Here is a 27,202-nt window from a genome sequence, read left to right on the forward strand (position 1 = left end):
TTTTGTCTTGCTGTCTCTGTGCAGGGCAGAGCTGACATGGAACCTACTCTTATTCAAATCAAATTGTATTTGTTACATGCGCCCGAATACAACAGGTGTAGTTGTAGTCACCTTACAGTGAAATGTGTGGAGTACAATAGAGATCGCATCATGTTATTGGAGCTGTGCTGTAGTGTTGTCGCTACGCCACTCCTGCATGACACCCCAAAAATGCCCTAATGACTGATATGTGACTGAACAAATTTTCCCCACCCTGTCTTTTCAGAATGCGGGAGAGAGACCTACGGAGCGTGTGCAGAAGGGTGCTGCTGTTGGCCGTCTGTCTGGTGTCTCTCTGGGGACAGCTGACCCTCGCTTCGTCACACAGAAGTCACATAGGTATGTCAACACAATTACAGTAGATACTGTATGCATCTCTATGGGCACGTCGAACACATCCTCATCATAATGATGGTGTGTAATTACTGTCAGCAAATTGTGTAATAACTTAATATGTGCAATAACGTAAACTGTTCAACTATTACGGGGTAAATGCAAAGCACCTACTATGTAACATGTTATAACACAATACTTAATGTAAAATATTTCCTATACAGTATGGCTTTACATGGCTTAACGTATCTCTTCCACCAGGTCCTCAAAGCACTTGACATTGTATGGCTTTAGTAGCTTCCAACTAGTCGATGTCAGGCCGACATTTTGGGCCAGAAAGCTCACCACAACACATTGCTATCAGCTATCACAGTGAAGAGGTGAGGTTGTTTACAATGGTTCAGGTGCAAGGATAATGTAGCCTACTGTAAAAGCAGTCATATTGATCAGTTCTTCGCTCCAACAGATCTCACTGTAAAAGCAGTCATATGGATCAGTTCTTCGCTCCAACAGATCTCACTGTAAAAGCAGTCATATGGATCAGTTCTTCGCTCCAACAGATCTCACTGTAAAAGCAGTCATATGGATCAGTTCTTCGCTCCAACAGATCTCACTGTAAAAGCAGTCATATGGATCAGTTCTTCGCTCCAACAGATCTCACTGTAAAAGCAGTCATATGGATCAGTTCTTCGCTCCAACAGATCTCACTGTAAAAGCAGTCATATGGATCAGTTCTTCGCTCCAACAGATCTCACTGTAAAAGCAGTCATATGGATCAGTTCTTCGCTCCAACAGATCTCACTGTAAATAATTAATGGACACTTATTAGTTGTGCGACACTGAAATGAGGAGAGGGTGATGTAGACAGGAATGTACGGTGCTCTGGGGTCACATATTGATTTGGAGTTTTTTTTGGCTTCGAACAGAAAGCCAATATAACAAAATAACAACAGACATTTGCAGCTTTAGGAGAACTGTTGTGAAGTTCAGAGTGATTTTAGTGATGGGGAGAGAGTCAGTGAGAGTCCCCTGGGCGAAAAGGTAGAAACTGTGACATCACATTGAAATAATGAGGTCACAACGATACCCGACTGGAGAGACGTCTCTGCATTAGACAAAACAACAACACTGGAACAGCAACACTGAACAGCAGATGAAATGAAACCCCAGGCTACAAGAGACAGGGAAAAGACCTGAAGTTTCAAATGTTCATGATAAACTCACTTGAGTACATTATTAGTCTTCCAAAAATCTACTAGTATCCAAGCGCCTGTAGTATGGCCACAAGCCATGTTCGTTTCCACAGAGGTGGGTGCACCACTATGCGGAGTGAGTGTGATTGATTTTGAAGAGAAGGCCAGACCACACAGCCACTCGACAGGCCTGGGAAGTGGACTAGTTGCCAGCCACTGGTCTCTGAGGGCAGGGCCAACACTGAGGTAATCACAAGGCAGGTCCCGCAGCTCCAGAGGTCAAGCCAAGGTCTGCCCAATAAACAAACCTCTTTAGCACCGCTGTTTATTGAGGTGGGGGCCTCGCCAGAGCAATTGAACCTTTCACCGTAACCTGACGAGAGCACAGCCAAGCACATTAATAAGACTGCAAGCCCCCAAAGCACCATCCACATTCATTAGTTATAGTCATGAGAGGGGGGGGGAGCAGAGAAACCAGTTTTTCTTTTTGCTGGTGGGATCTACAGTATACAACTTAGATCCATGAAATCGCTAGATCAAAAGTGCGCCTGAATCACACACAACACATCAATCGTGTGGATATCTTTCAATAGCTTAATTTCATTCAAATAAAAAACATTACTACGAACAGATCCATTTTTTTCTCTCATTTTGAAAACAGCAATCAGGCTCTCTCTGATTTGTTAGTCAGTCAGCAGCCGGATGGCCAGATGCTGAAATGCAGTGGAAAGGAAACCGGGCGTGAAAAACACATTGGCCAAGCTGATTGTGTGATGCGGTGTGACAGCTCTGCTTTTCTGGAGATGAAATGCTCACACTCTGTTACATCTCACAGTGTAAGGGATTAAACCTTTACTGCTCATAGATGCTGTAAAACTCTGAATCCCAAAATGTATTCGATTTTTATTTTTATTTTGTTGGTTTATGTTGGGTTTAAGGTTTAACAAACGTCACATGAGACTGTGCAGATATGCTTATGAGTTGAAATTGTGCAGTCATTCACCCTCATTTGCATTCCAGCGCCATATTTGCATATTTGCTTATGGTGAATACTTTGTAAAATCTGTGTAATGCACTCTAATGGATCATTCTCACACTGGTTCTTATGCTCCATGAGATACTTGTTTTTTTATGCAAATATGCATTAGCATTTTAGTCAAAAACATGTTTTCTTTATTTAACCAGGCAAGTCAGTTAAGAACACATTCTTATTTACAATGACAGCCTACCCCAGCCAAACCAAGACGACGCTGGGCCAATTGTGCACCTCCCTATGTGACTCCCAATCACGGCCGGAGGTGATTTGAACCAAGGACTGTAGTGACACCTATTGAACTGAGATGCAGCAGATCATGGTGGTTTGGATACTTATGTCTTTTTTGATGGGAGATTTTCATTTTTGAATTTCTACAGGGAGCTACTACTGCCTGTCAGTCGCAGTGGCATCACCTGACACCTATCACACAGGTCTGGTGTGATCAATTAACGAGAATCTAACAACCATATAATGCGTACCATAGATGTTTCACTGAAAAAGGTCACATCGACAGAGGGTCGATCACAGGGTGCAGAGGTCATTCTTATGACTAGCATTATGTGAACCAGCCATGACTTGGTTCTGTCTAATCTCTTGTCTGTTTAGAATAGAAACCAAATGTTTAAGTCAGCGAAGCCTCTACCGATATTTACTATTTTCTTCTGTGTTGAAACAACCCATAACCTGTTCCTGCCTTCAGCTTTTCCATTTTAATAATCAAATCACATTGACTCTGTACCGGTACCCCCTGTACAGTCGTGGCCAAAGGTTTTGAGAATGACACAAGTATTAATTCCACAAAGTTTGCTGCCTCAGTGTCTTTAGATATTTTTGTCAGATGTTACTATGGAATACTAAAGTATAATTACAAGCATTTCATAAGTGTCAAAGGCTTTTATTGACAATTACATGAAGTCGATGCAAAGAGTCAATATTTGCAGTGTTGACCCTTCTTTTTCAAGACCTCTGCAATCCGCCCTGGCATGCTGTCAATTAACTTCTGGGCCACATCCTGACTGATGGCAGCCCATTCTTGCATAATCAATGCTTGGAGTTTGTCAGAATTTGTGGGGTTTTGTTTGTTCACCCACCTCTTGAGGATTGACCACAAGTTCTCAATGGGATTAAGGTCTGGGGAGTTTACTGGCCATGGACCCAAAATATCGATGTTTTGTTCCCCGAGCCACATTGTTATCACTTTTGCATTATGGCAAGGTGCTCCATCATGCTGGAAAAGGCATTGTTCGTCACCAAACTGTTCCTGGATGGTTGGGAGAAGTTGCTCTCGGAGGATGTGTTGTTACCATTCTTTATTCATGGCTGTGTTCTTAGGTGAGTCCAGTGAGTCCACTCACTTGGCTGAGAAGCAACCCCACACATGAATGGTCTCAGGTTTCCTTACTGTTGGCATGACACAGGACTGATGGTAGCGCTCACCTTGTCTTCTCCGGGCAAGCTTTTTTCCAGATGCCCCAAACAATCGGAAAGGGGATTCATCAGAGAAAATTACTTTACCCCAGTCCTCAGCAGTCCAATCCCTGTACCTTTTGCAGAATATCAGTCTGTCCCTGATGTTTTTCCTGGAGAGAAGTGGCTTCTTTGCTGCCCTTCTTGACAAACAGGCCATCCTCCAAATGTCTTCACCTCACTGTGTGTGCAGATGCACTCACACCTGCCTGCTGCCGTTCCTGAGCAAGCTCTGTACTGGGGGTGCCCCGATCCCGCAGCAGAATCAACTTTAGGAGACGGTCTTGGCGCTTGCTGGACTTTCTTGGGCGCATTGGAAGCTTTCTTCACAACAATTGAACCTCTCTTTCTTTGAAGGTATTGATGATCTGATACATGGTTGATTTAGGTACAGTCTTACTGGCAGCAATATCCTTGCCTGTGAAGCGCTTTTTGTGCAAAGCTATGATGACGGCACGTGTTTCCTTGCAGGTAACCATGGTTGACTGTCACATTCTGACCATTATTGTTGTTTTTTTCTATGTTTTGTTTGGTCAGGGTGTGATATGAGTGGGCATTCTATTGCATGTCTAGTCAGTCTGTTTCTATGTGTTTTGGCCTGATATGGTTCTCAATCAGTGGCAGGTGTTTGTTGTTGTCTCTTGTGGTTCGTGGGTTATTGTCTATGTGTAGTTGCCTGTGTCTGCACTCGTTGTCATAGTGTTACGTTCGTTTTGTTGTTTTTGTTTAAGTGTTCTTCGTGTTTTTTCGTCATTCAATAAAATAATGGATTCACACCACACTGCGCTTTGGTCTACTCCATACGACGATCGTGACAGAATAACCCATCAACAATAGACCAAGCAGCGTGGTAACGGCCAGCAGCAGCAGCGGCAAAGAACGCAGGACTCATGGACTTGGGAGGAGATTCTGGACGGCGAAGGACCCTGGGCACAGACAGGGGAATATCGCCGCCCCAAAGCAGAGCTGGAGGCAGCGAAAGCAAAGAGGCACCGGTATGAGGAGGCAGCACGGCAGAGTGGCTGGAAGCCCAAGAAGAAGAAGCCCCAAAAATGTATTGGGGGGGAACACGGGGAGTGTGGTGAAGCCAGGTAGGAGACCTGCGCCAACTTCCCGTGCTTACCAGAGAGAGAGAGGGACCGGGCAGGCACCGTGTTATGCGGTGGATCGCACAGTCTCCCCAGTGCGTGTGCATAGCCCGGTGCGGTACATTCCAGCTCCTCGTTTCGGCCGGGCTAGAGTGGGCATCGAGCCAGGTGCCATGAAGCCGGCTTTACGCATCTGGTCTCCAGTGCGTCTCCTCGGGCCGGCGTACATGGCACCAGCCTTACGCATGGTGTCCCCGGTTCGCCAGCACAGCCCAGTGCGGGCTATTCCACCTCGCCGCACTGGCCTGGCTACCGGGAGCATTCAACCAGGTAAGGTTGGGCAGGCTCGGTGCTCAAGAGCTCCAGTGTGCCTGCACGGTCCGGTCTATCCAGTGCCACCTCCACGCACCAGCCCTCCGGTGGCAGCCCCCCGCACCAGGCTGTCTCTCCGTCTCATCCCTACAGGTGCTCCCGCCTGTCCAGAGCTGCCAGAGCCTTCCTCCTGCCCAGCGCTGTTAGAGTATCCCGTCTGTCCTGACCCGTCAGAACCGTCAGTCTGTCCTGAGCTGTCAGAGCCGCCAGTCTGTCCTGAGCCATCAGTCAGCCAGGAGCTGCCAGAGCCATCAGTCAGCCAGGAGCTGCCAGAGCCGTCAGCCAGCCAGGAGCTGCCAGAGCCGTCAGCCAGCCAGGAGCTTCCAGAGCCGTCAGCCAGCCAGGAGCTACCAGAGCCGTCAACCAGCCAGGAGCTGCCAGAGCCGTCAGCCAGCCAGGAGCTGCCAGAGCCGTCAGCCAGTCCGGAGCTGCTCCTCAGTCCAGAACTGCCCCTCAGTCCGGAGCTGCCCCTCAGTCCGGAGCTGCCCCTCAGTCCGGAGCTGCCCCTCAGTCCGGAACTGCCCCTCAGTTCGGAGCTGCCCCTCAGTCCGGAGCTGCCCCTCAGTCCAGAGGCGCTCCTCAGTCCAGGAGGGCCTTTAATTAGGGTCTAAAACCCAAGGTCAGAGGCGAGGGTCGCCACTCTAAAGAGGTCCTTGAAGAGGGAAATTACTATGGTGGAGTGGGGTCCACGTCCCGCGCCAGAGCCGCCACCGCAGCCAGATGCCCACCCAGACCCTCCCCTATAGGTTTAGGTTTTGCGGCTGGAGTCCGCACCTTAGGGGGGGGAGGGGGGGTACTGTCACACTCTGACCATTATTTGAGTTGTTTGTTTCTGTTTTGTTTGGTCATAGTGTGATATGAGTGGGCATTCTATGTTGCATGTCTAGTTAGTCTGTTTCTATGTGTTTTGGCCTGATATGGTTCTCAATCAGTGGCAGGTGTTTGTCGTTGTCTCTGATTGGGAACCATATTTAGGTAGCCTGTTTTGTATTGTGGTTCGTGGGTTATTGTCTATGTGTAGTTGCCTGTGTCTGCACTCGTTGTCATAGCATCATGTTCGTTTTGTTGTTTTTGTTTAAGTGTTCTTCGTGTTTTTTCGTCATTCAATAAAACAATGGATTCACACCACGCTGCGCTTTGGTCTACTCCATACGACGATCGTGACATTGACAGAGGAAGAACAATGATTCCAAGCACACCCTCCTTTTAAAGCTTCCAGTCTGTTATTCGACCTCAATCGGCATGACAGAGTGATCTCCAGCCTTGTCCTCGTCAACACTCACATCTGTGTTAACAAGAGAATCACTGACATGATGTCAGCTGGTCCTTTTGTGGCAGGACTGAAATGCAGTGGAAATGTTTTTGGGGATTCAGTTCATTTGCATGGCAAAGAGGGACTTTAATTAAATGCAATTAATCTGATCACTCTCCATTCTGGAGTATATGCAACATGCCATCATACAAACTGAGGCAGCAGACTTTGTGAAAAGTAATACTTGTGTCATTCTCAAAACTTTTGGCCACGACTGTATATAGCCTCACTATTATTATTGAACTGATGGTCTTGAATTTTTTGTTACTTTTATTTCTTATTTGTCTTAAAACTGCGTTGTTGATTAAGGGATTGTATGTAAGCATTTCACTGTAAGGTCTACTACACCTGTTGTATTCGGCGCATGTGACAAATAAAATTTGATTTGATTTGAAATCAAACAGTCACTGTAATGTATTTCCTGCTTCCATATCCCCCCCTGAAATATATAGTATATTGTCTTCTAACAGTGAGATAATGACATCAGACTGGTTCTGACTGGCTGACTGATGTTTGTACTCTGTACTCTGGATGCCATGTCGGTCTTTAGGGAGCCTTGCAGATTTGTAATGGTGTACATCAAGTAGCCTACAGCCAAAATAGGGCAGAGAGAACAGCATAGCTCTGGGACTAGTGCTGTCATTCTGCTGGGCAGCGGGCAGGCAGTGGTGGCAGAGCAGGTCATGGCCTCCCTAGGGACAGAGCTGAGCGTGGTGGAGAAGACAGAGCGTGTGTGTGGTCCATGTCAATGTATCGGGATGAGGAGATAAAGATGAGGAAACGGAAGTGATGGAGACGTGGGGCCTGTTTGAAATGCGCTGTTGGTGACAGACAGGGGAGGGGGTCAGTTCAGGTGGCTCTGTTTCCTAGTGGTGAACCACTGAGATTAGTCCCATGATATAGACCTCTCTGAATGGCAGCTGGTTATATGAGCTGGGAGGATGTGAGGTATGATGCAGTGTTTATCCATGAAGGACTGAGGAAGACATTTGATATAGAAATACGATTTGTTTAAGAAGTGGACAGTAAACGCTTAGAGATTTGAATCTTTCATATGCAGACTGCAGTATGTTGTTCTTCTTCTGTGCTTTGTGAGGTGTTTAGGAACTTTGCCACATCAGGTGAATTATTTATCGTGCATAACAGAAAGACATGAGTTGATTTGCTTGAATGTTAACAATACCTTACACTTACAAGCATTGTTGGGTTAGTATGAACAACAACAACTATCACACAAGAGTGGTTACTACTGTACTGTAGTTATCAGGTTAAAAGTGGTTACTACTGTAGTTATCAGGTCAAGAGTGGGTACCACTGTAGTTATCAGGTTAAGAGTGGTTACTACTGTAGTTATCAGGTTAAAAGTGGTTACTACTGTAGTTATCAGGTCAAGAGTGGGTACCACTGTAGTTATCAGGTTAAGAGTGGTTACTACTGTAGTTATCAGGTCAAGAGTGGGTACCACTGTAGTTATCAGGTTAAGAGTGGTTACTACTGTAGTTATCAGGTTAAAAGTGGTTACTACTGTAGTTATCAGGTCAAGAGTGGGTACCACTGTAGTTATCAGGTCAAGAGTGGTTACTACTGTAGTTATCAGGTTAAACGTGGTTACTACTGTAGTTATCAGGTTAAGAGTGTTTACTATGGTAGTTATCAGGTTAAGAGTCATTACTGCTGTAGTTGTCAGGTCAAGAGTGGTTACTACTGTAGTTATCAGGTCAAGAGTGTTTACTACTGTAGTTATCAGGTTAAACGTGGTTACTACTGTAGTTATCAGGTCAAGAGTGGTTACTATGGTAGTTATCAGGTTAAGAGTGGTTACTACTGTAGTTGTCAGGTCAAGAGTGGTTACTATTGTAGTTATCAGGTTAAGAGTTGTTCCTATGGTAATTATCAGGTTAAGAGTGGTTACTACTGTAATTGTCAGGTCAAGACGGATTACAATGGGAGTTATCAGGTCAAGAGTGGTTACTACTGTAGTTATCAAGTCAAGAGTGGTTACTACGGTAGTTATCAGGTTAAGAATGGTTACTACTGTAGTTATCAGGTTAAAAGTGGTTACCTTGGTAGTTATCAGATTAAGAGTGGTTACTACTGTAGTTTTCAGGTCAAGAGTGGTTACTATTGTAGTTATCAGGTTTAGAGTCGTTACTTCTGTAGTTGTCAGGTCAAGAGTGGTTTAATTAGACAAGTCATTAGTTGAGTGTCTCTAAATGATCTCAAATGATCTTTCATTGTACTAACGGACGCCCTGCTGTGGCCCAGCGTTTCACACATCTCTGCAGTGATTACTCTCTCCTGTCCTTCTCCAATTAGAGTTCCAATAGAATGGCATTATCCCACACCACATTGGAAGCTAGTTACCTACCTCTAACTACGCTGCAACTCAAAAGAAACCTGGTGGCTTTTAGATTTTGATAGAAATGAGGGACGTGGATGAGATCCTTGATCTTCGATTCGATGATAATGAATTTGCAGTGATGATGAATGCAATTAGTGGAGAAGTGCAAACAGCGTAGCAGTAATTGGGTCTACACTGAGAGCCTTGCCCTTACCTGGAAATTGGAACCCCTTTTAAGTTCAGTCAATTGTGTTGTTGTTAACTGGAAACGCTTGGTTGAGGCTGAGCACCGAGGATATCACCTTCCAAATTTGCAACCGTCCCATTCTTTTGCACTCGGATTTTAACACTCTCTGTTGAATTTCTAATGCCTTTAATCATTTAGAGCAATAAATATGTCAATGATGGGCATTATATACTATAAAGATTATATGGTGGTATTGTGTCAAAATCAGGATTATGGTTCAGAACATGTTCCTATTGGTTGTGTGTGATTAGCTCATGATTGAGCTGAAATATTCGGCCCATGTAGGCTATATATGTAGGCCTATGTGCTATTTACAGGGAGCATGTTTAGTACATGGGTAAAGATCATGAGTTGTGTCAGTTCAATGTATTTTTCCATTTTTCTCTTGGTGATTGAAAACATTTCTCCAAGTGCTCATTAAGATTATGATATTTCTACAGAGAGGGATTGTAGCATTTTGGAGGAAGTAGTAACATTTGGCAGAAGATCATGGATATTTCTGTTATCCTTGACGTCATGATTCTAATCAAATGTGGTGAGTGATGACTGGTTCTCTTCATGGTGAGCTATGATTGGCACATACCACTTTCTAGAAGACATTTTATTTTCTAAGACCTATTCAGTTTAAAGTAGAAGCTAATGGGGATCCAAATAAATACACCATCGTACAACATATCTCTTCCATTCCCTCTGGGTAATATGTTTGTGGGCTCTTTATTGTGATTATGCTTTATTTCCCTCCCACAGCCGAGGCATAGCTTAGCATCTGACTGAATATTTAAAATAGCTTAGCATCTGACTGAATGTTTCAAAAAGCTTAGCGTCTGACTGAATGTTTCAAGTAGCTTAGCATCTGACTGAATGTTTCAAATAGCTTAGCATCTGACTGAATGTTTCAAATAGCTTAGCATCTGACTGAATATTTCAAATAGCTTAGCATCTGACTGAATGTTTCAAATAGCTTAGCATCTGACTGAATGTTTCAAATAGCCTACCATCGGAGTGTTTTGTCACAGTGCTATCCCAACATTGCTGACAATAAATCAGGCAAGTTTACTTTCCTCTTCTAAACACTAATTCCCATGCTGTTATTACTGTTGCAGATTGACGGCCCCTGATTGTTAATGAAAGAAATGTGCTTTAATAACTGTCCTTTGAAGTGCAGTTAGATAATATAAATCCTACCAGACATTTACCAGTGCTCATCCCCAGCCAAGCAACATTGAACAGGGTTTTCAGTGGCAGTCACAGAGCCCTGGGTCGTCTCTTCTTCCACTCCTTTCTTTTCAGCCATGCTACGATGGAAATGTAAGCTTCTAAAATTCAATCTATCAATCGCCTCTCCATCTCTCAGCTGTGCTCGATATCTCCTTTACCCCCCGGCTTGCATCTCTCTGCTGGAATGAAGTACAGCACAGCACAGCACAGTGTCCACATCGAACCCATAAAAAACACAACCAAGGCTGAGCAGCACGTTTTATGTAAATGGAGCATAAAATATAATGGGTGGGACTGCTGGATAGTTTCTGGAAATTGCTTTTTTTAAAGGTCTCTTGACATTGTTCTGCAGTGTGGCCTATTAGGGAAAGGCACATACTCACATAGATATTGCGAGTTGAGAGAAAATGGTCAGGTCATATTCACCTTGACCTGGGGGTGACTATAGCAACTCAGCAGCTGGGCATTACAGGTTGGTTGGTGAATACCCAAATCCATTGTTCTCCAAGGCAATCCACTATTTAGTATGAGAACGGATATTACTGCACATGGTATAGGTAATATTCCATAGTTGGTCATAAGTGGATTTCAAAACATATACAGTGCATTTGAAAAGTATTCAGACCCCTTAAATTTGTCAAAATTGGTTAGGTTACAGCCTTATTCAAAAATGTATTAAATTGTATTTTCCCTAATCACTCTACATACAATAACCCATAATGACAAAGAAAAAAATGATTTTTAGACTTTTTGCTAATTTATATAAAAAACTGAAATATCACATTTACATAAGTACAATATTTACTCTGTACTTTGTTGAAGCAATTTTGTCAGCAATTACAGCCTTGAGTCTTCTTAGGTATGACGCTACAAGCTTGGCACACCTGTATTTGGGGAGTTTCTCCCATTCTTCTATGCAGATCCTCTCAAGCTCTGTCAGGTTGGAAGGGGAGCGTTGCTGTACAGCTATTTTCAGGTCTCTCCAGAGATGTTCGATTGGGTTCAAGTCTGTGCTCTGGCTGGGCCACTTAAGGACATTCAGAGACTTGTTCCGAAGCCACTCCTGCGCTGTCTTGGCTGTGTGCTTAGGGTCGCTGTCCTTTTGGAAGATGAACATTTGCCGCAGTTTGAGGTCCTGAGCGCTCTGTAACAGGTTTTCATCAAGGATCTCTTTGCGCCATTCATCTTTGCCTAAATCCTGATTAGTCTCTCAGTCCCTAAGTCTCATCCCCACAGCATGATGCTGCCACCACCATGCTTCACCGTAGTGATGGTGCCAGGTTTCCTCCAGACGTGACGCTTGGCATTCAGGCCAAAGAGTTCAATCTTGATTTCATCAGATCAGAGAATCTTGTTTCTCATGGTATGAGAATCTTTAGATGCCTTTTGGCAAACTGCAAGCGGGCTGTCATGTGGCTTTCATCTGGCCACTCTACCAGAAAGGCTTGATTGGTGGAGTGCTGCAGAGATGGTTGTCCTTCTGGAAGGTTCTCCCATCTCCACAAAGGAACTCTGGAACTCTGTCAGAGTGAAAATCAGTTTGGCCAGGCGGCCAGCTGTAGGAAGAGTCTTAGTGGTTCTGAATTTCTTTAATATAAGAATGATGGAGGCCACTATGTTCTTGGGGCCCTTCAATGCAGCAGGTTTGTTCCCTTCCCCAGATCTGTGCCTCAACACAATCCTGTCTCGGAGCTCTACGGACAATTCCTTCGACCTCATGACTTTGTTTTTGCTTTGACATGCACTGTCAACTGTGGGACATTATATAGACAGGTGTGTGCCTTTCCAAATCATGTTTAGTCAGTTGAATTTATCACAATGGACTCAAATCAAGTTGTAGAAACATCTCAAGGATGATCAATGGAAACAGGATGCACCAGAGCTCTATTTCGAGTCTCATTGCAAAGGGGCCTGAATACTTATGTAAAAACGTTTTATTTTGCAAAAAAATCTAAAAACCTGTTCTCGCTTTTGTCATTATGGGGTATGGTGTCTAGATTGCTGAGGACATTTTTTTTTAAATCAATTTGAGAATAAGGCTGTAAAGTAACAAAATATGGAAAAAGTCAAGGGGTCTGAATACTTCCCGAAGGCACTGTATATGCAGCCTGTTCAACTGATTATATCTACAGTAGCAAAACTCAGAGAGATAAAGACACCTCTCAGTATTCAAATCATGATTCCCTTATTGTAGCCGGCTGGAGATAGAACTGGAAATGTGTGCCACTCTCACGCGGCGAACAAGGGCCTTATCCCCCCCTTTGTTGCTCCACAGCTCTGGGTGTCTGCTGACATTCTGGGTGTCTCCTGACATTCTGGATGTCTCCTGACATTCTGCCTGTCAATCAACCCCGAGAGTGGAGCGTTAGCACAATCGGTTTACACTTTGAGAGAGGAGACTGCAACCCATTTAGAGGTGACATGACGGCTCTCTGACAGATAACGAGTATGTGTGGCGTGTGAGATGAGAGAATATAGAAATGAACAAGATGCACATGCTGCTACACTATACACTATGAACTCTCTCCTGCTAAGGCCTCTTGGTGGGTTGTCACCACGCTGCAGACGACAAGATTGAGAAGGAGAGCTGAGGCCATTGCTGTTGGGGATATTTTGAGAGAAAGTGTATCTGTTTTATGGTAATGAACCAGAGAGGATTAATAATGGTTAATAATACTGTATAACATGTTATATACAGATAATAAGCTTTGGTGAATGGAACTATAATGCCAATGTGTGATATAGTAGATCAGTCAAATAGCAAGTGTCTGTGCAATGCTGCATTGCAGACGAAACAAACCCTGGTAGAATGTGCATGTACTGCAGAATAGCTCTTTATGTTAACACAATAACGCACAGCAGTGTGTGTCTGGCGTTCCCAAGTTTACACAGTAGTTATTGATTCTACCAAAGAAAAGGGGCTTCAGAATCAGAAACACCTCTACTCATCAACACAGTGGATTTCGAGGCATATGATGCTCTCTGAGCCAAAGTTGAATAATGTTCTCCTCCAGTCCTGCATTTACAACAACTGTCAAGAGTCTGGCTTGTGACTGAGGGTGTCAAGATACAGTTGATGTTGTAGGGATGGTCAAGTAAGGCGTACTCATCTGTCTGAAGTCCATAGTTTATGGCTTATGTATAGTATCATATTACGTCATCTATATTTGCTCCTTATTGCTTTAAGAGCACCTTATATTTCTCAGTAGGCCTTATGCTAACTATAGTTTAGTACTATACCTGTGCAACAAAACAAAACCATGGAAAAACTGTGGAAGCCTGTATAAAGTCAAGCAAACATTTGGTTTGGTTGACTTTTTACAGTCTTCCATAGTTTTATTTTGTTGCACAGGTGAAACTATTGAAAAGCGGCAGTAAGGCCTAGTGCGAAAGTATACTCAGAGACACTTTGGCATCTGTGGAGCTTTCTCTAGCCTGTCTCTGTGATGTGGGCTTATTTCCTGGGCACAACCAAGTGTGATTGTCGAGCTCAGCAGGTTTACAGCAGGAGAGATATGAGTCAATCTCTTCAGAATACCGTAAGCCAATTAAGCATAAGTCTTCTGAAACGTACTCCCATTGCTCAGGAAGCTTGAGGGATGAATGTCTCAGGGAACCAATATTTCTATGCCTGCTTTGAATGCTATAACATGATAGAGGTGGAAAAAACTATCTCCACCTTCTCTTTTTCATATACCTCTTTCACCTAGTCCATACATCTCTCCCTCCTCGCTCTGTCCTCCTTTTGTTTCTCTTTTTGCAAATGTTTAACTGGCGTTATGAGGACCTTAGGATTGATCCCAGGTATTACATCACTGCTTAGACTTTTGACAATACAAAATGTAGCAGACAGACAGTCATATACTCAGCATTTTGTGGCTGTACTGTGCAGTACCATCTCTCCTTTGTCTTAAATGCTACATGAGCAGCTTGAGCATAAAATCTAGTCATCATTTATTCATGGTGTTTCTATTGTCTACCTGTTTTGCTGGCTCCTGTGGTCTGGGCCCACGCCCGCCCGTGACTCTGTTGACAGTGTTGTGATTTAGCCTCCCCATTCTGTGGGTTGAAAAGGGAGAGCAGCACAAACAGGAAATGAGGTTAAGCACATTTTGTTTTCTTCCTTTTCTGGATAAAAGGAGTCAGTGAAGCTAAACCAGAGGCTTGGGTCCGTTCGTGCCTCAGTGGACAGAGAAGTTAGTTTCCTGTCTGTCAGGGAGATACAAACACAGACTATTGCTGTCAACAACACAGTCAGGAAAAAACGTTTACATTTGTGACATTAATTCAATTTGAACATTTTAGATCAGCATACTAACTCCCCGATAGTGTGACCCAGCCTGGGTCCTGTCGTGCGAGTGTGTTTGAGCTCTGTTCCCGCGCAGCCCAGATGGTCAGGTTGGTTCTCTCATTAGTTCATACCCGATCATACCCGTTTCATAAGTGACTGGATGTAAATTGCTGTGGTGGTGACTAGGTAATTGGGTTCTCTAGTGTAGAATTGCACCATGCTGTATGAGTGCTCTTCTTCTCTCTCACTCTCTCTCTCTCTCTGTCTCTCTCTCTCTCTCTCTCTCTCTCTCTCTCGCTCTCTCTCTCTCTCTATCCTAAAAGCTTTTAATGCCCTCAGCAGTGTCTGTGAGTGAGTAATAATAACCATGAGGATGTGCTGGGAGCATGAAGCTTATCATGACTACAGTATTAGATCAAACTGTGAAAAACACAGTAGTCCTAACTGAATGGGTCTTGTTTGATCTTATACTGTAGCTTCTACAGTGCTCTAACCCTCTTTAACCTTGTTTCAGTTAAGCCTTTGTATATATTGAAGATTTCTACAGTAAAAAGCCAGTGGATGCTTTAAAAGCCTACAGGCATTTAAAACGCCCCTCTCTCATGTTGCCGTATTATAAGCCCTATGTCTGTGTCAGTGAGCCAAAACATATGATATACAGAACTGTGCTTAAAACAACCCTCAACGATCGCTGCACATTGACCAGACTGAGGTTGTTAGTTGGAGTTCTCTCCAAGGTTGTTGCAGTGGTGAAGGCTGATGTGATGGCGGAACACTGTGTCCTCTCCTTCGCCTCCTTGTGCTAGACTGAACTGCTGAGTCTGATGCACACTGTCAGAAGGGTACAGTTAGAAGGGAGACTCTCTGTCTGAGGTGCATTTGAAGTAGATGACGGTTGAAGAACATTCCTCTAGAATGCTTTTGAACCCCTTAGTGTTGCAAAATTCCCAAGTTTTACAAAAGTCATGGTTTGAGGATACCAGAATTTCCTGCTTATTGCCTCCTGATTCTGGGAACCTTCCAATCTGGCTTTCTGGGAACCAGGGAATTTTGGGAAAGCTAGAAGAATTTTGCTACCTTAGAGCCCATTCTAGTAAGGGCCTGGGAAACAAGTCAGTTCTGGAGTTAATTTAGCCAGAGTAGGGACAGGGGGATACCTAGTGAAATGTGTCTTCCGCATTTAACCCAACGCCAACCTCTTAACCCAACCCCTCTGAATCAGAGAGGTGCGGGGGCTGCCAGAATGGACATCCACTTCTTCAACGCCGGGGTACAGTGGGTTAACTGCCTTGCTCAGGGGCAGAACGACCGATTTTTACCTTGTCAGCTCAGGGATTTAATCCACCAACTTTTTGTTTACTGGCCCAACGCTTTAACCACTAAGCTACCTGCCGCCTACATACTGGACAGTCATTTATTCACCTGCTGATTGAAACTTGTTCACGGAGAGGAGGCATGGTAAATGGTTAGTACTATTCAAGATCGTTGAGACATCCCTATTTTAAACCCTAACTCCTACCCTAACCCTAACCCTAAACTTAACCATAACCCTTACCTACTAACCCTAACCCTAACACTTACCTTAACCATAAAATGTATACTTGGGTAGGGATGTCCCAAGGATCCCACATAGCATGGACCCATGGTAAATGTTGACCAAAAGCAGATGTTTGCTTGGAAGGTTTGACTGAAGATGTTCCACGATCACCATTATTTTATGATGCGTGTGTGCCATTTGTCTGCATTATTTTCACTTAGTATGACTGACAATGTTAAAAGGTACATTTATTTTATCTAGGATGTTATATGAACTGAAATTCTAATATTCACAGCGATGCAGTTTTCATTGCTCTTGGGTTCAATGCGCAATTCTCTTTATTTTCTGCTGTGGCTTGACTTTCTCTACCTCTTTGTCAGTGTTTTGTATGCTGCACAAAACAAACGCCTGAGACACTTTCTGGAGAATACAGGGTGTATCAAGACAAGTGACTGCCACACTGCAATGCTAATTTCCCCCATGAACAGACATCATAAATAAACTCACAGGAAATGTGGCTATTCTTTTCCATTTGTTTTTCTTTATTATTTGTCATCATGTTAGCAAACAATTGATGAAAAATATGACAGCAACTCAAAAATAATATCTTTGAGCAGGGAAATTGAAAGGAGAGCACATCCCATCAAATATTCCTTTTTTGTTTGAGGCTACATGCAGACTGACTATGCACAGTTTTATTTTTAAATGGCTCATAGCCTCCATGGAAGGTCACATTTCTATTTTTCTATTTTAGACGTTTCCACCAATCATTCTCATACATTAATTGAAAACAAACATATTCCCGAGAAGAAAATAGCTTTCGACAAGTGTTAGTCTCCAAACCTTAAAATTGCCTTGTGTCTGGAATTGCTTGTCAACATAAATCCTTCAGTGTCATTTACATTTTGTTACAGCTGTTTGAATATATTACAGAACATTTTAATATTCCATTTTTTTTTACCACAAAACTAGCCAACTAGCAAAACTATAATGTACTGTTTTTTGTCTACTTTTGTACAGGATGAATTTAATTACACAAGCATTCAGCAATACAGTTTGCAGTTATTTATAAAATGTGGATAACAGTATAGAACATTTGCAAACTACAGGTCCACTGGGTAGATTATTGTAAAAAAAAAATAGATCAAATATAATTGTGTGTGTGCTATACTTGTCAGCTCAATAAGAAAATATTCAGAATTTATTGCAACAGAATGTATTAATTCAAGCTGTGCCTTTAAAAGCAAAGCTCCCCATGCCATCATACTATGAGACAATCTGAAAAACACAGTCATTAGCTGCTTCCTTAGCTTGTTTCTCTCTTCTGTGACTCATCAAAGCTCTAAATAACTTCTGGATGCATGTTGGCACTTATCATTCAGGGATCAATTAATATGATTGCAGAGAGGAGCACTGTGCTTAAAGTGCTATTGATTGCCCGGAGGTCCGGACCTCACGCCAGTCCTCATTAGTTTCTCCTTCCTGCTGACGTGGGTGCTGGGGGATTCTAACTGATGACAATCCTAATATACATTCTTTAAGTGAAACGTATTGATCACAGGTGTTGGGAGCCATTTGGTCCAGCTGTCTGGACTAGCACAGCAGGGCAACACTGCAAGAGAAAGAGGAGAAGCTTCTATCTAGCTGGCACATTGAGACATTATCCTGACTATACTATTAGTACTTTGCATCCTCTCCATCAAAGAGATCCTAATGAGCCTGATGGTACACTATATATATAAAAGTATGTGGACACCCCTTCAAATTATTATTATTATATATACAGTACTAGTCAAAGTTTAGACACACCTATTCATTCCAGGGTTTCTATTTATTATATTGTAGAATATAATAGTGACATCAAAACTATGAAATAACACAAGTGGAATAGTAGTAACCAAAAACGTGTTAAACAAATCCAAATATATTTTATATTTGAGATTCTTCTAAGTAGCCATCCTTTGCCTTGATGACAGCTTTGCACACTATTGGCCTTCTCTCAACCAGCTTCATGAGGTAGTAACCTGGAATGCATTTCAATTAACAGGTGTGCTTAAAAGTTCATTTGTGGAATTTCTTTCCTTCTTAATACATTTGAGCCAATCAGTTGTGTTGTGACAAGGTAGGGCTGGTACAGAAGATAGCTCTATTTGGTAAAAAAAAAGTCCATATTATGGGAAGAACAGCTCAAATAAGCAAAGAGAAACGACAGCCCATCATTACTTTATTACTTTAGAAAATCAGTCAATCCGGAAAATTTCAAGAATGTTTAAAGTTTCTTCAAGTGCAGTTGCAAAAACCATCAAGCACTATGATGAAACTGGCTCTCATGAGGACCGCCACAGGAAAGGGAGACCCAGAGTTACTTTCATTAGAGTTAACTGCACCTTAGATTGCAGCCCAAATAAATGCTTCACAGAGTTCAAGTAACAGACACATCTCAACATCAACTGTTCAGAGGAGACTGCGTGAATCAGGCTTTTGTGGTCGAATTGCTGCAAAGAAACCACTACTAAAGGATACCAATAATAAGAAGAGACTTTCTTCGGCCAAGAAACATAAGCAATGGACATTAGACCGGTGGAAATCTGTCCTTTGGTCTGATGAGTCAAAATGTGCCATTTTTGGTTCCAACCGCCGTGTCTTTGTGAGAAGCAGAGTAGGTGCACGGATGATCTCCGCATGTATGGATCCCACCGTGAAGCATGGAGGAGGAGATGTGCTGGTGTGGGGGTGCTTTGCTGATGACACTGTCAGTGATTTATTCAGAATTCAAGGCACACTTAACCAGCATGGCTACCACAGCATTCTGCAGTGATACGCCATCCAATCTGGTTTGCGCTTAGTGGGACTATCATGACCCATAACACACAGGCTGTGTAAGAGCTTTTTGACCAAGAAGGAGAGTGATGGAGTGCGGCATCAGATGACTTGGCCTCCACAATCCCCCGACCTCAACCCAATTGAGATGGTTTGGGATGAGTTAGACCGCAGAGTGAAGGAAAAGCAGCCAACATACGCTCAGCATGTTCTCAGCACCTTCAAGACTGTTGGAAAAGCATTCCAGGTGTAGCTGGTTGAGAGAATGCCAAGAGTGTGCAAAGTTGTCATCAAGGCAAAGGGTGGCTACTTTTTAAATGTATATATTTTTTGTTGAACACTTTTTTGGTTTCTACATGATTCCATATGTGTTATTTCATAGTTTTGATGTCTTTACTATTATTCTACAATGTAGTAGATAAAGAAAAACCTTGAATAGGTAAATGTGTCCAAACTTTCAACTGGTACTGTATATTTTTTGGAACCCTTATTTTACCAGGTAAGTTGACAATTTGGGGAATAGTTACAGGGGAAAGGAGGGGGGATGAATGAGCCAGTGGATTTGGCTATTTCAGCAACACTCGTTGCTGACAAAAATTGGCAGTAGAATGGCTTCACCAAAGAGTTCAGTGACATTCAACGTGGCACCGTCATAGAATGCCACCTTTCCAACAAGTCAGTTCATCAGATTTCTGCCCTGCTAGAGCTGCCCAAGTCAACTGCAAGTTCTGTTATTGTGAAGTGGAAACGTCTAGGAGCCACACTGGCTTTGCAGCGAAGTGGTAGGACACACAAGCTCACAGAATGGGACCACCGAGTGCTGAAGAGTGTTGCATGTGAAAATTGTCTGTCCTCGGTTGCAACACTCACTACCGAGTTCCGAACTGCCTCTGGAAGCAACATAAGCACAACAACTGTTCCTCGGGACCTTCATAAAATGGGTTTCCATGACCGAGCAGCCACAAACAAGATCACCATGCGCAATACCAAGTGTAGGCTGGAGTGGTGTAAAACTTGCTGCCACCAGATCAGTGTGAAAGAACTTCACTAGCCTGCACAGAGCACTGACCTCAACCCCATAGAACACCTTTGGGATGAATTGGAACGCCAACTGTGAGCCAGGCTTAATCGCCCAACATCAGTGCCAAACCTTACTAATGCTCTTGTGGCTGAATGGAAGCCGCAGTAATCTAAGTGGTGGAAAGCCTTCCCAGAAGAGTGGAGGCTGTTATAGCAGCAAATGGCGAACCAACTCCATATTAATACCCATGATTTTGGAATGAGATGTTCAACAAGCAGGTGTACACATACTTTTGATCATCTAGTGTATACAGTGCACTCGGAAAGTATTCAGACCCCTTACCCTTTTCCACATTTTGTTATGTTACAGCCTTATTCTAAAATGTATAAAAGTTTCTACAACTTGATTGGAGTCCACCTGTGGTAGATTAATTTGATTGGACATGATTTGGGAAGGCAAACACCTGTCTATATAAGGTCCCACAGTTGACAGTGCATGTCAGAGCAAAAACCAAGCCATGAGGTCGAGGGAATTGTCCATAGAGCTCAAAGACAGGATTGTGTCGCGGCACAGATCTGGGGAAGGGTACCAAAAAAAATCCCCAAGAATACAGTGGCCTCAATCATTCTTAAATTGAAGAAGTTTGGAACCACCAAGACTCTTCCTAGAGCTGGCCGCCTGGCCAAACTGAGCAATTTGGGGAGAAGGGCCTTGGTCAGGGAGGTGACCAAAAACCTGATGGTCACTCTGACATATTTCCAGAGTTCCTCTGTGGAGATGGGAGAACCTTCCAGAAGGACAACCATCTCTGCAGCACTCCACCAATCAGTCCTTTATGGTAGAGTGTCAAGACAAAATTCACTCCTCTGTAAAAGACACATGACAGCCCACTTGGATGTTGCCAAATTGCACCTAAAGCTCTCTCAGACCATGAGAAAAAAATATTATCTGCCTAATGAAACCGAAATTGATCTCTTTGGCCTGAATGCCAAGTGTCATATCTGGAGGAAACCTGGCACTATCCCTACTGTGAAGCATGGTGGTGGCAGCATCATGCTGTGGGGATGTTTTTCATTGGCAGGGACTGGTCGACTAATCAAGATCAAAGGAAAGATAAACGGAGCAAAGTACAGAGAGATCCTTGATGAAAACCTGCTCCAGAGCACTCAGGACCTCAGACTGGGGCAAAGGTTCATCTTCCAACAGGACACTGACCCTAAGAACACAGCCAAGACAATGCAGAATTGGCTTTGGGACAAGTCTCTGAATGTCCTTGAGTGGCTCAGCCAGTGCAGAAGAATGGGAGACACTTCTTCTAACTGAAGAAGATTCAAGATTCAATATTTCCGTAAATGTTTTTGTATATATTTGCAAAAATGTCTAAATACCTGGTTTTGCTTTGTCATTATGGGGTATTTGTGTGTAGATTGATGAGAAAAAAACAACTGAATCAATTTTAGAATAAGGCTGTAACGTAACAAAATGAGGAAAATGTCAAGGGTTCTAACACTTCACTTCCACCTTCTCCCAATAGGCTGAGGGTATAGGATCAGCAGTCATCCAGTTTATGGCCTTTTCTTTGTTGTGTGTAGTTACCAACCAAGGCTCGCCTCACCCCTCACCTCACCCCTGTAACACACACCCTAATCTCCCTCACCTTGCCCCCCTACCCCCTCCTCACCATGCACACTGCTTGGTGTGGGGTTTGACTCCTGAGTCAGTGACCTTGACCCGTAGAGGGCTGCTGAGGCCTGAGGTTTAATCAGTATTTTTCACAGGTTCCTCTCCTCACAGCTCTGGCTGCATGCTGCCAACTGCACCTTAATGAGTAAACCCTTCCAGTCTTCCAGCTATCCAGCCCAGACCTAACCCTGTACGGTAGCTCTGTTGTGCTGGCTCTCCTCCTCTCAACCACAAATAGCCTGGTGGGCGTAGGGTGGAGGCGCAGCCGATGAACCGGGTGACTTGGCAAAGCTAGCCATGCAGGGCTAGCAAACATGGCTGCTCGGTTTGGAGCAGAAAGTTCACTGCTGTGGAATGCTCAGTACATTTTAGTGAACAAGTTGATCAAATTATTATGGAGAAATCACTGGTAGCTATTATTATGACATTTCAGTTTTCTGAATCTATTGTGTGTTCTCAAATTCTCCTCTTGATCACTTATAAGATCATTTCCTTCAACTCTGACATTCGATTGTTCTGTTTATCTCCCAGTGTAACAGAGTGACTGAGTGACTGAGTGTCACAGAGCTTTACTGGACCATTATTGATTACGTATCAGTCACATACATCTCCCCCTCTTCAAAAAAGTTTGAATACTCAATTTGAGCAATTGAAACTGTGACCCAGGGGTATGCCTGTGGCTTAAAGATAATCACATCACAGAAGAAGACCCTCACCTGTGTTTGCATCAGTAAGGTTGTGTTGGCTGGAAAACACTCAATCACCAATTGTTAACTGGCCTTTTGTTGGAATTTGAATGGCCCCTTATTGATTGGAAGCAAAATGTTTGTAATGTTGTAGATTAGATTTTTGGATTGCTCACTAATGACAAGATGGAGGCCCATTTTCAATCTATTCTCAATTCAGGTCCCAAATTGAAAATCTTTACAGGCATAATTAAGGCTGATCTGAAAATAACACTGAAACTTTTAATCGTTTTCCCCCTTGACAATGATGTGTAAAAAACTAAAGACTTTCACGTAGGCCTACTAAGAAGAAAGGTAATGAATATGAAATAGACACAAATAGATTTATTTTTTAAATCTAAAAAGACAACTGTGTACATGAAGGATATCATCACCCGCAGTAAATTATTATTCTAAATATTAAAAGGCTCCTTCTTTAAATGGTATAACACAGGTCATACTGTTATTGATGTAAACTCAATTGACACAACAATTCTGTGGTCTTTCAGTCCACGATTCCTTACATCAAAGGAGGCATTTAAAAACACAACATCGACAACGTATTTCTGTTAACATTGCTGTGGATTGATGCTTTGCTAGTTCAAACATCTCCACAAAAAAAAGTCTAAATTTTATACTTGGAATTAATAATTCAGCACCAATCTATATTGGGAATTTTTATATCTCTTACTTCATGAAGCAATGACTATATTGTCCGTGTTCTCACCACTGAAGTTGTGGCCCTCTCAGCTTTTAAAGAAGGATTTTCCCTATGCATAATTCATCAGTTGTAGGAAAGAAAAGGCCCCCAACGTGGAGAACAATTTAAGCATGAAAGTACACGAGAGATGTATCTTTGCAGTGAGCTGCAGGTCAGCTATATAGAGGTCCCTGCCTGGTCGGTTCTAATACACTTCCTCCTCCCCACTCTTCTCTGGCTTTTTTAAAGGCCATTTAAGATCAAGAGGGATATTCCCAATCAATATACTCATTGCTTTAGTTGGATTAGACTCTGAAGTGTAGATACTGTAGAAATATTTCTTATAGACTATTTAGGGTACAAAGAAAGATGTGTCTTATTGACTCTGTAGGGTACATACAAAGAGTATGTGTTTCAATGCCTCTGTAGGGTACAGTCTTTGTCTCCCTGTATCTCTCAAATTCAGATATGGACCCCAAAGCCAGTTCCACTGCTTTTTTCATGTAGTTCCCTATTCTGACCAGAGCCCAATGTGGCAGCCCTATGTGACTGTTCAAACCTGGGACAAACATACAGAGTGCACTAATGAGAATAGGGTCATTTGAGATCTGTCCTTACAGACATAGCTGTAACTTACAGTGTTTGTTCTGCAGGAGCTGGAGTGTTGAACATGATTCTAACATGGAACCACCTCTGTGTTTGCAGTGCATGTCAAAGCAGGGACCTGTGAAGTGACCGCCGCCCACCGCTGCTGCAACAAGAACAAGATCGAAGAGAGATCCCAGACGGTGAAATGTTCCTGCTTCCCCGGACAGGTTGCCGGGACAACAAGAGCGGCCCCATCTTGTGTGGACGGTACGGTCGTTGTTTTTTCTCTCGTATTTTTGTCTTTTTATTGACAGGATTAACACCACAGTAAGAGGCTGTATATTGTACCAACATTGGTCTAGTTTCACTCATGTATCACCTAAAAATAGTGTTGTTTCAAATGCTTTCTTCAAATTTTCAAAATGTGTTGCCCGTTTAAGAAGCTAGGAATATGTTGCACGTCACTACTTCACAGGAAAGACATTTTAACGTTTTTTTTTAAATACTTTTTTTAATGTATGCATTTTTTGGCCGAAATGCCTTCTGGAACATGTGATCTTTCATGTGCCTTAATAGCAAACTTGTATGCCATCTGTAAATTTGAATAAATTCTGAGCCTAGTTGGTTTAGCCATGGAAAAATACAGGAACCTTCCTGCTATCCATTATTGGCTGAGAAAATGGATAAGCTGGACATGTCAAGAGATGAGTTCGGATTGGTCTGCCATGTAACATGCTTCTGTCTATAACATGAGCTGCTCAATATGTGTGGATAATCCTTTCTACCACAGCGTTCTTTTTTAAGATATCATGAATAACTGAAGTGTTGCATTGCTGCCCTGAAGATAATTGCGCTATTGACAAAGATCAGTGGGAAAAGGTTGTGATGGACTACTTTCTGGGGGACGATTGTGCCATGTTGACTCTCTCTGACTAAATCAGATGATCAGGAAATACCTGATTTAGGTATAAAAAAAACATTTTCATTGAACTAGAAATTGTAGAGTCTTCTGATGACCGTGATAGGGGAAGAAACAACGATCAACAGTGTTGTTGTCACAGAAGAATTTGACTGAGATTTGAAATCAGTGGAATGCAGAGAGATGATTGCCAAATACGGAGAGAGTCAAAAAGAGAACAGAGAAGGCTGTTGTATAAAGCACCTGTCTCTGGATTACATCTTCAAATTAAGGGCAACCATGGCATCCATGACAGAGGGAGAAATGTTCATCAATGTATCCGGGTAAGAGTTTAGCTACACTTTCAGATATTATATGTTTCAAATCTTTTCAGAAAGTTGTTTTTCATTGCAAGCTAACGTTACGTGTATCGCTAGCTAACGTTACGTGTATGATCTGTTTAGTAATATTATTTGTATCTCAGAAAGCCATTTGTATTGCTAGTTATAGCCTAATATTAGCTAACTAACATTGAACCTAGTTGGTTAGCTTTAGTTACCTGCAGATTCATGCATGGTGCATGGTATTATGAGTTGGGATGATGATTAATTGTTTAGCTAACTCCACTATGCAAGACTCCACTGTGCAAGTAACCATTTCACTGTATTGTTTACACCTTCTGTATCCTGTACATATGACAAATAAAGTTTGATTTTATTTGATAGAGTGGGTGTTTACCAGAGACCGTAATGTAAAGTACAACATGACCTGCACCAAATTCAGATTAGAATATAGGCCAATATACTACTACTTTTTGCTGCTACTTTCACCACTTCTAGACTTGAAATCTTTGGTTGTTTACTACACTACGTATTCACTCTGTTTAGCACATGGCCTCATATGTGAAACCTTAAAGTAATGGGTGGGGCTAAGGCTAAAGAGGGTGTGAACAATTCTGAATGGGTGTAGACAAAGAAGAGCTCTCCAGTAGGTGTACCAAAAATATCATGGGTCATTTTCTAAAAAGTGGGGTTACAAGATTATTAACTTTCAATGCAGACTCACTTTCCCGTTGTTCCTCAACTGCAGTGTATGATATACAATTTTGTAGCTCGGAGTCTACTTTTATCCTATGTAGAAAGTACCATTTCAAATGTTGCTACATAAGACCGAATCCAGGTGATGGGTCACATTTAGGGTCAAATATTTTCTTCTACTGATCAATCTACCGATCAATTTACTGAGCAATCTACTGATCAATCTACTGATCAATCCACTGATCAATCTACTGATCAATCTACTGATCAATCTACTGAACAATCTACTAATCAATCTACTGATCAATCTACTAATCAATCTACTGAACAATCTACTGATCAATCTACTGAACAATCTACTGATCAATCTACTGAACAATCTACTGATCAATCTACTGAACAATCTACTGATCAATCTACTGAACAATCTACTGAACAATCTACTGAACAATCTACTGAACAATCTACTGATCAATCTACTGAACAATCTACTGAACAATCTACTGAACAATCTAAACATTTAATTGGTTAAGAGCTCTTTAGAGCACTTGTCTTAGAGCATTCTGTATGTGATCTGTTTTAGGATACTTCAAACTGACCCAGTCAACTTCTTACTGAGCCAGCCAGCTATATGCTGTCGGTCTGCAGTCTGTCTGCTGGATTATGAGACACTAAGACCTGGGGAGCTGCTGCGCTGACTCACTGAAGTAGAGAGGGGGACAGGTCATTTAATATCATGTCCTCAGTGGCCCCTCCGACAGGTGAATCGATCCCTGTCTTGTGTTCTGTACTGTAATGGCTCTGACAGGGGCTTCCTCCCGTCTTGACACTGCTTGCTGAAGCATTAGAAATCTCAAGGGAATCCTTACCCCCTACAGGCCTCCTTAGAGGCAGCTGTAGACCTTGGAGCTCTGCACCTCTCCCACCTCCACTATGCCGCTCTGTTTATTCCTCTCCTGCCACTGTGTTCATGGTCTTGACTTTGACCCACGGACTGTAATTCACTTCTGGAAACACACAGCCCAGCCAGGCAGCCAAGCAGCCAGTCAGCTCGCAGTCATGGAGGATCTCTCACTACTGTCATCTATAAGTCTTTACTAGGTAAAACCCCGTCTTATCTCAGCTCACTGGTCACCATAGCAGCACCCACCCGTAGCACGCGCTCCAGCAGGTATATTTCACTGGTCACCCCCAAAGCCTATTCCTCCTTTGGACGCCTTTCCTTCCAGTTCTCTCCTGCCATTGACTGGAACGAA

At 42.8% G+C, this 27,202-nt stretch overlaps 1 protein-coding gene across 2 annotated transcripts in view; it reads left to right on the forward strand.

The window, feature by feature from the left end:
- LOC115143482 (chemokine-like protein TAFA-2) overlaps nt 1–27,202 on the forward strand; it is a 165,427-nt gene that overhangs the window by 92,276 nt on the left and 45,949 nt on the right. For both annotated transcript variants that reach the window (XM_065000810.1, XM_029683949.2), the window contains exons 2-3: nt 266–378; nt 24,129–24,278. In XM_065000810.1, the coding sequence (XP_064856882.1) occupies nt 267–378; nt 24,129–24,278 (262 nt within the window). In that variant the 5' untranslated portion in view covers nt 266. The remainder of the gene's footprint in view (nt 1–265; nt 379–24,128; nt 24,279–27,202) is intronic.

The sequence above is a fragment of the Oncorhynchus nerka genome, linkage group LG15 (assembly GCF_034236695.1).
Source record: "Oncorhynchus nerka isolate Pitt River linkage group LG15, Oner_Uvic_2.0, whole genome shotgun sequence".
Classification (NCBI taxonomy): Eukaryota; Metazoa; Chordata; class Actinopteri; order Salmoniformes; family Salmonidae; genus Oncorhynchus; species Oncorhynchus nerka.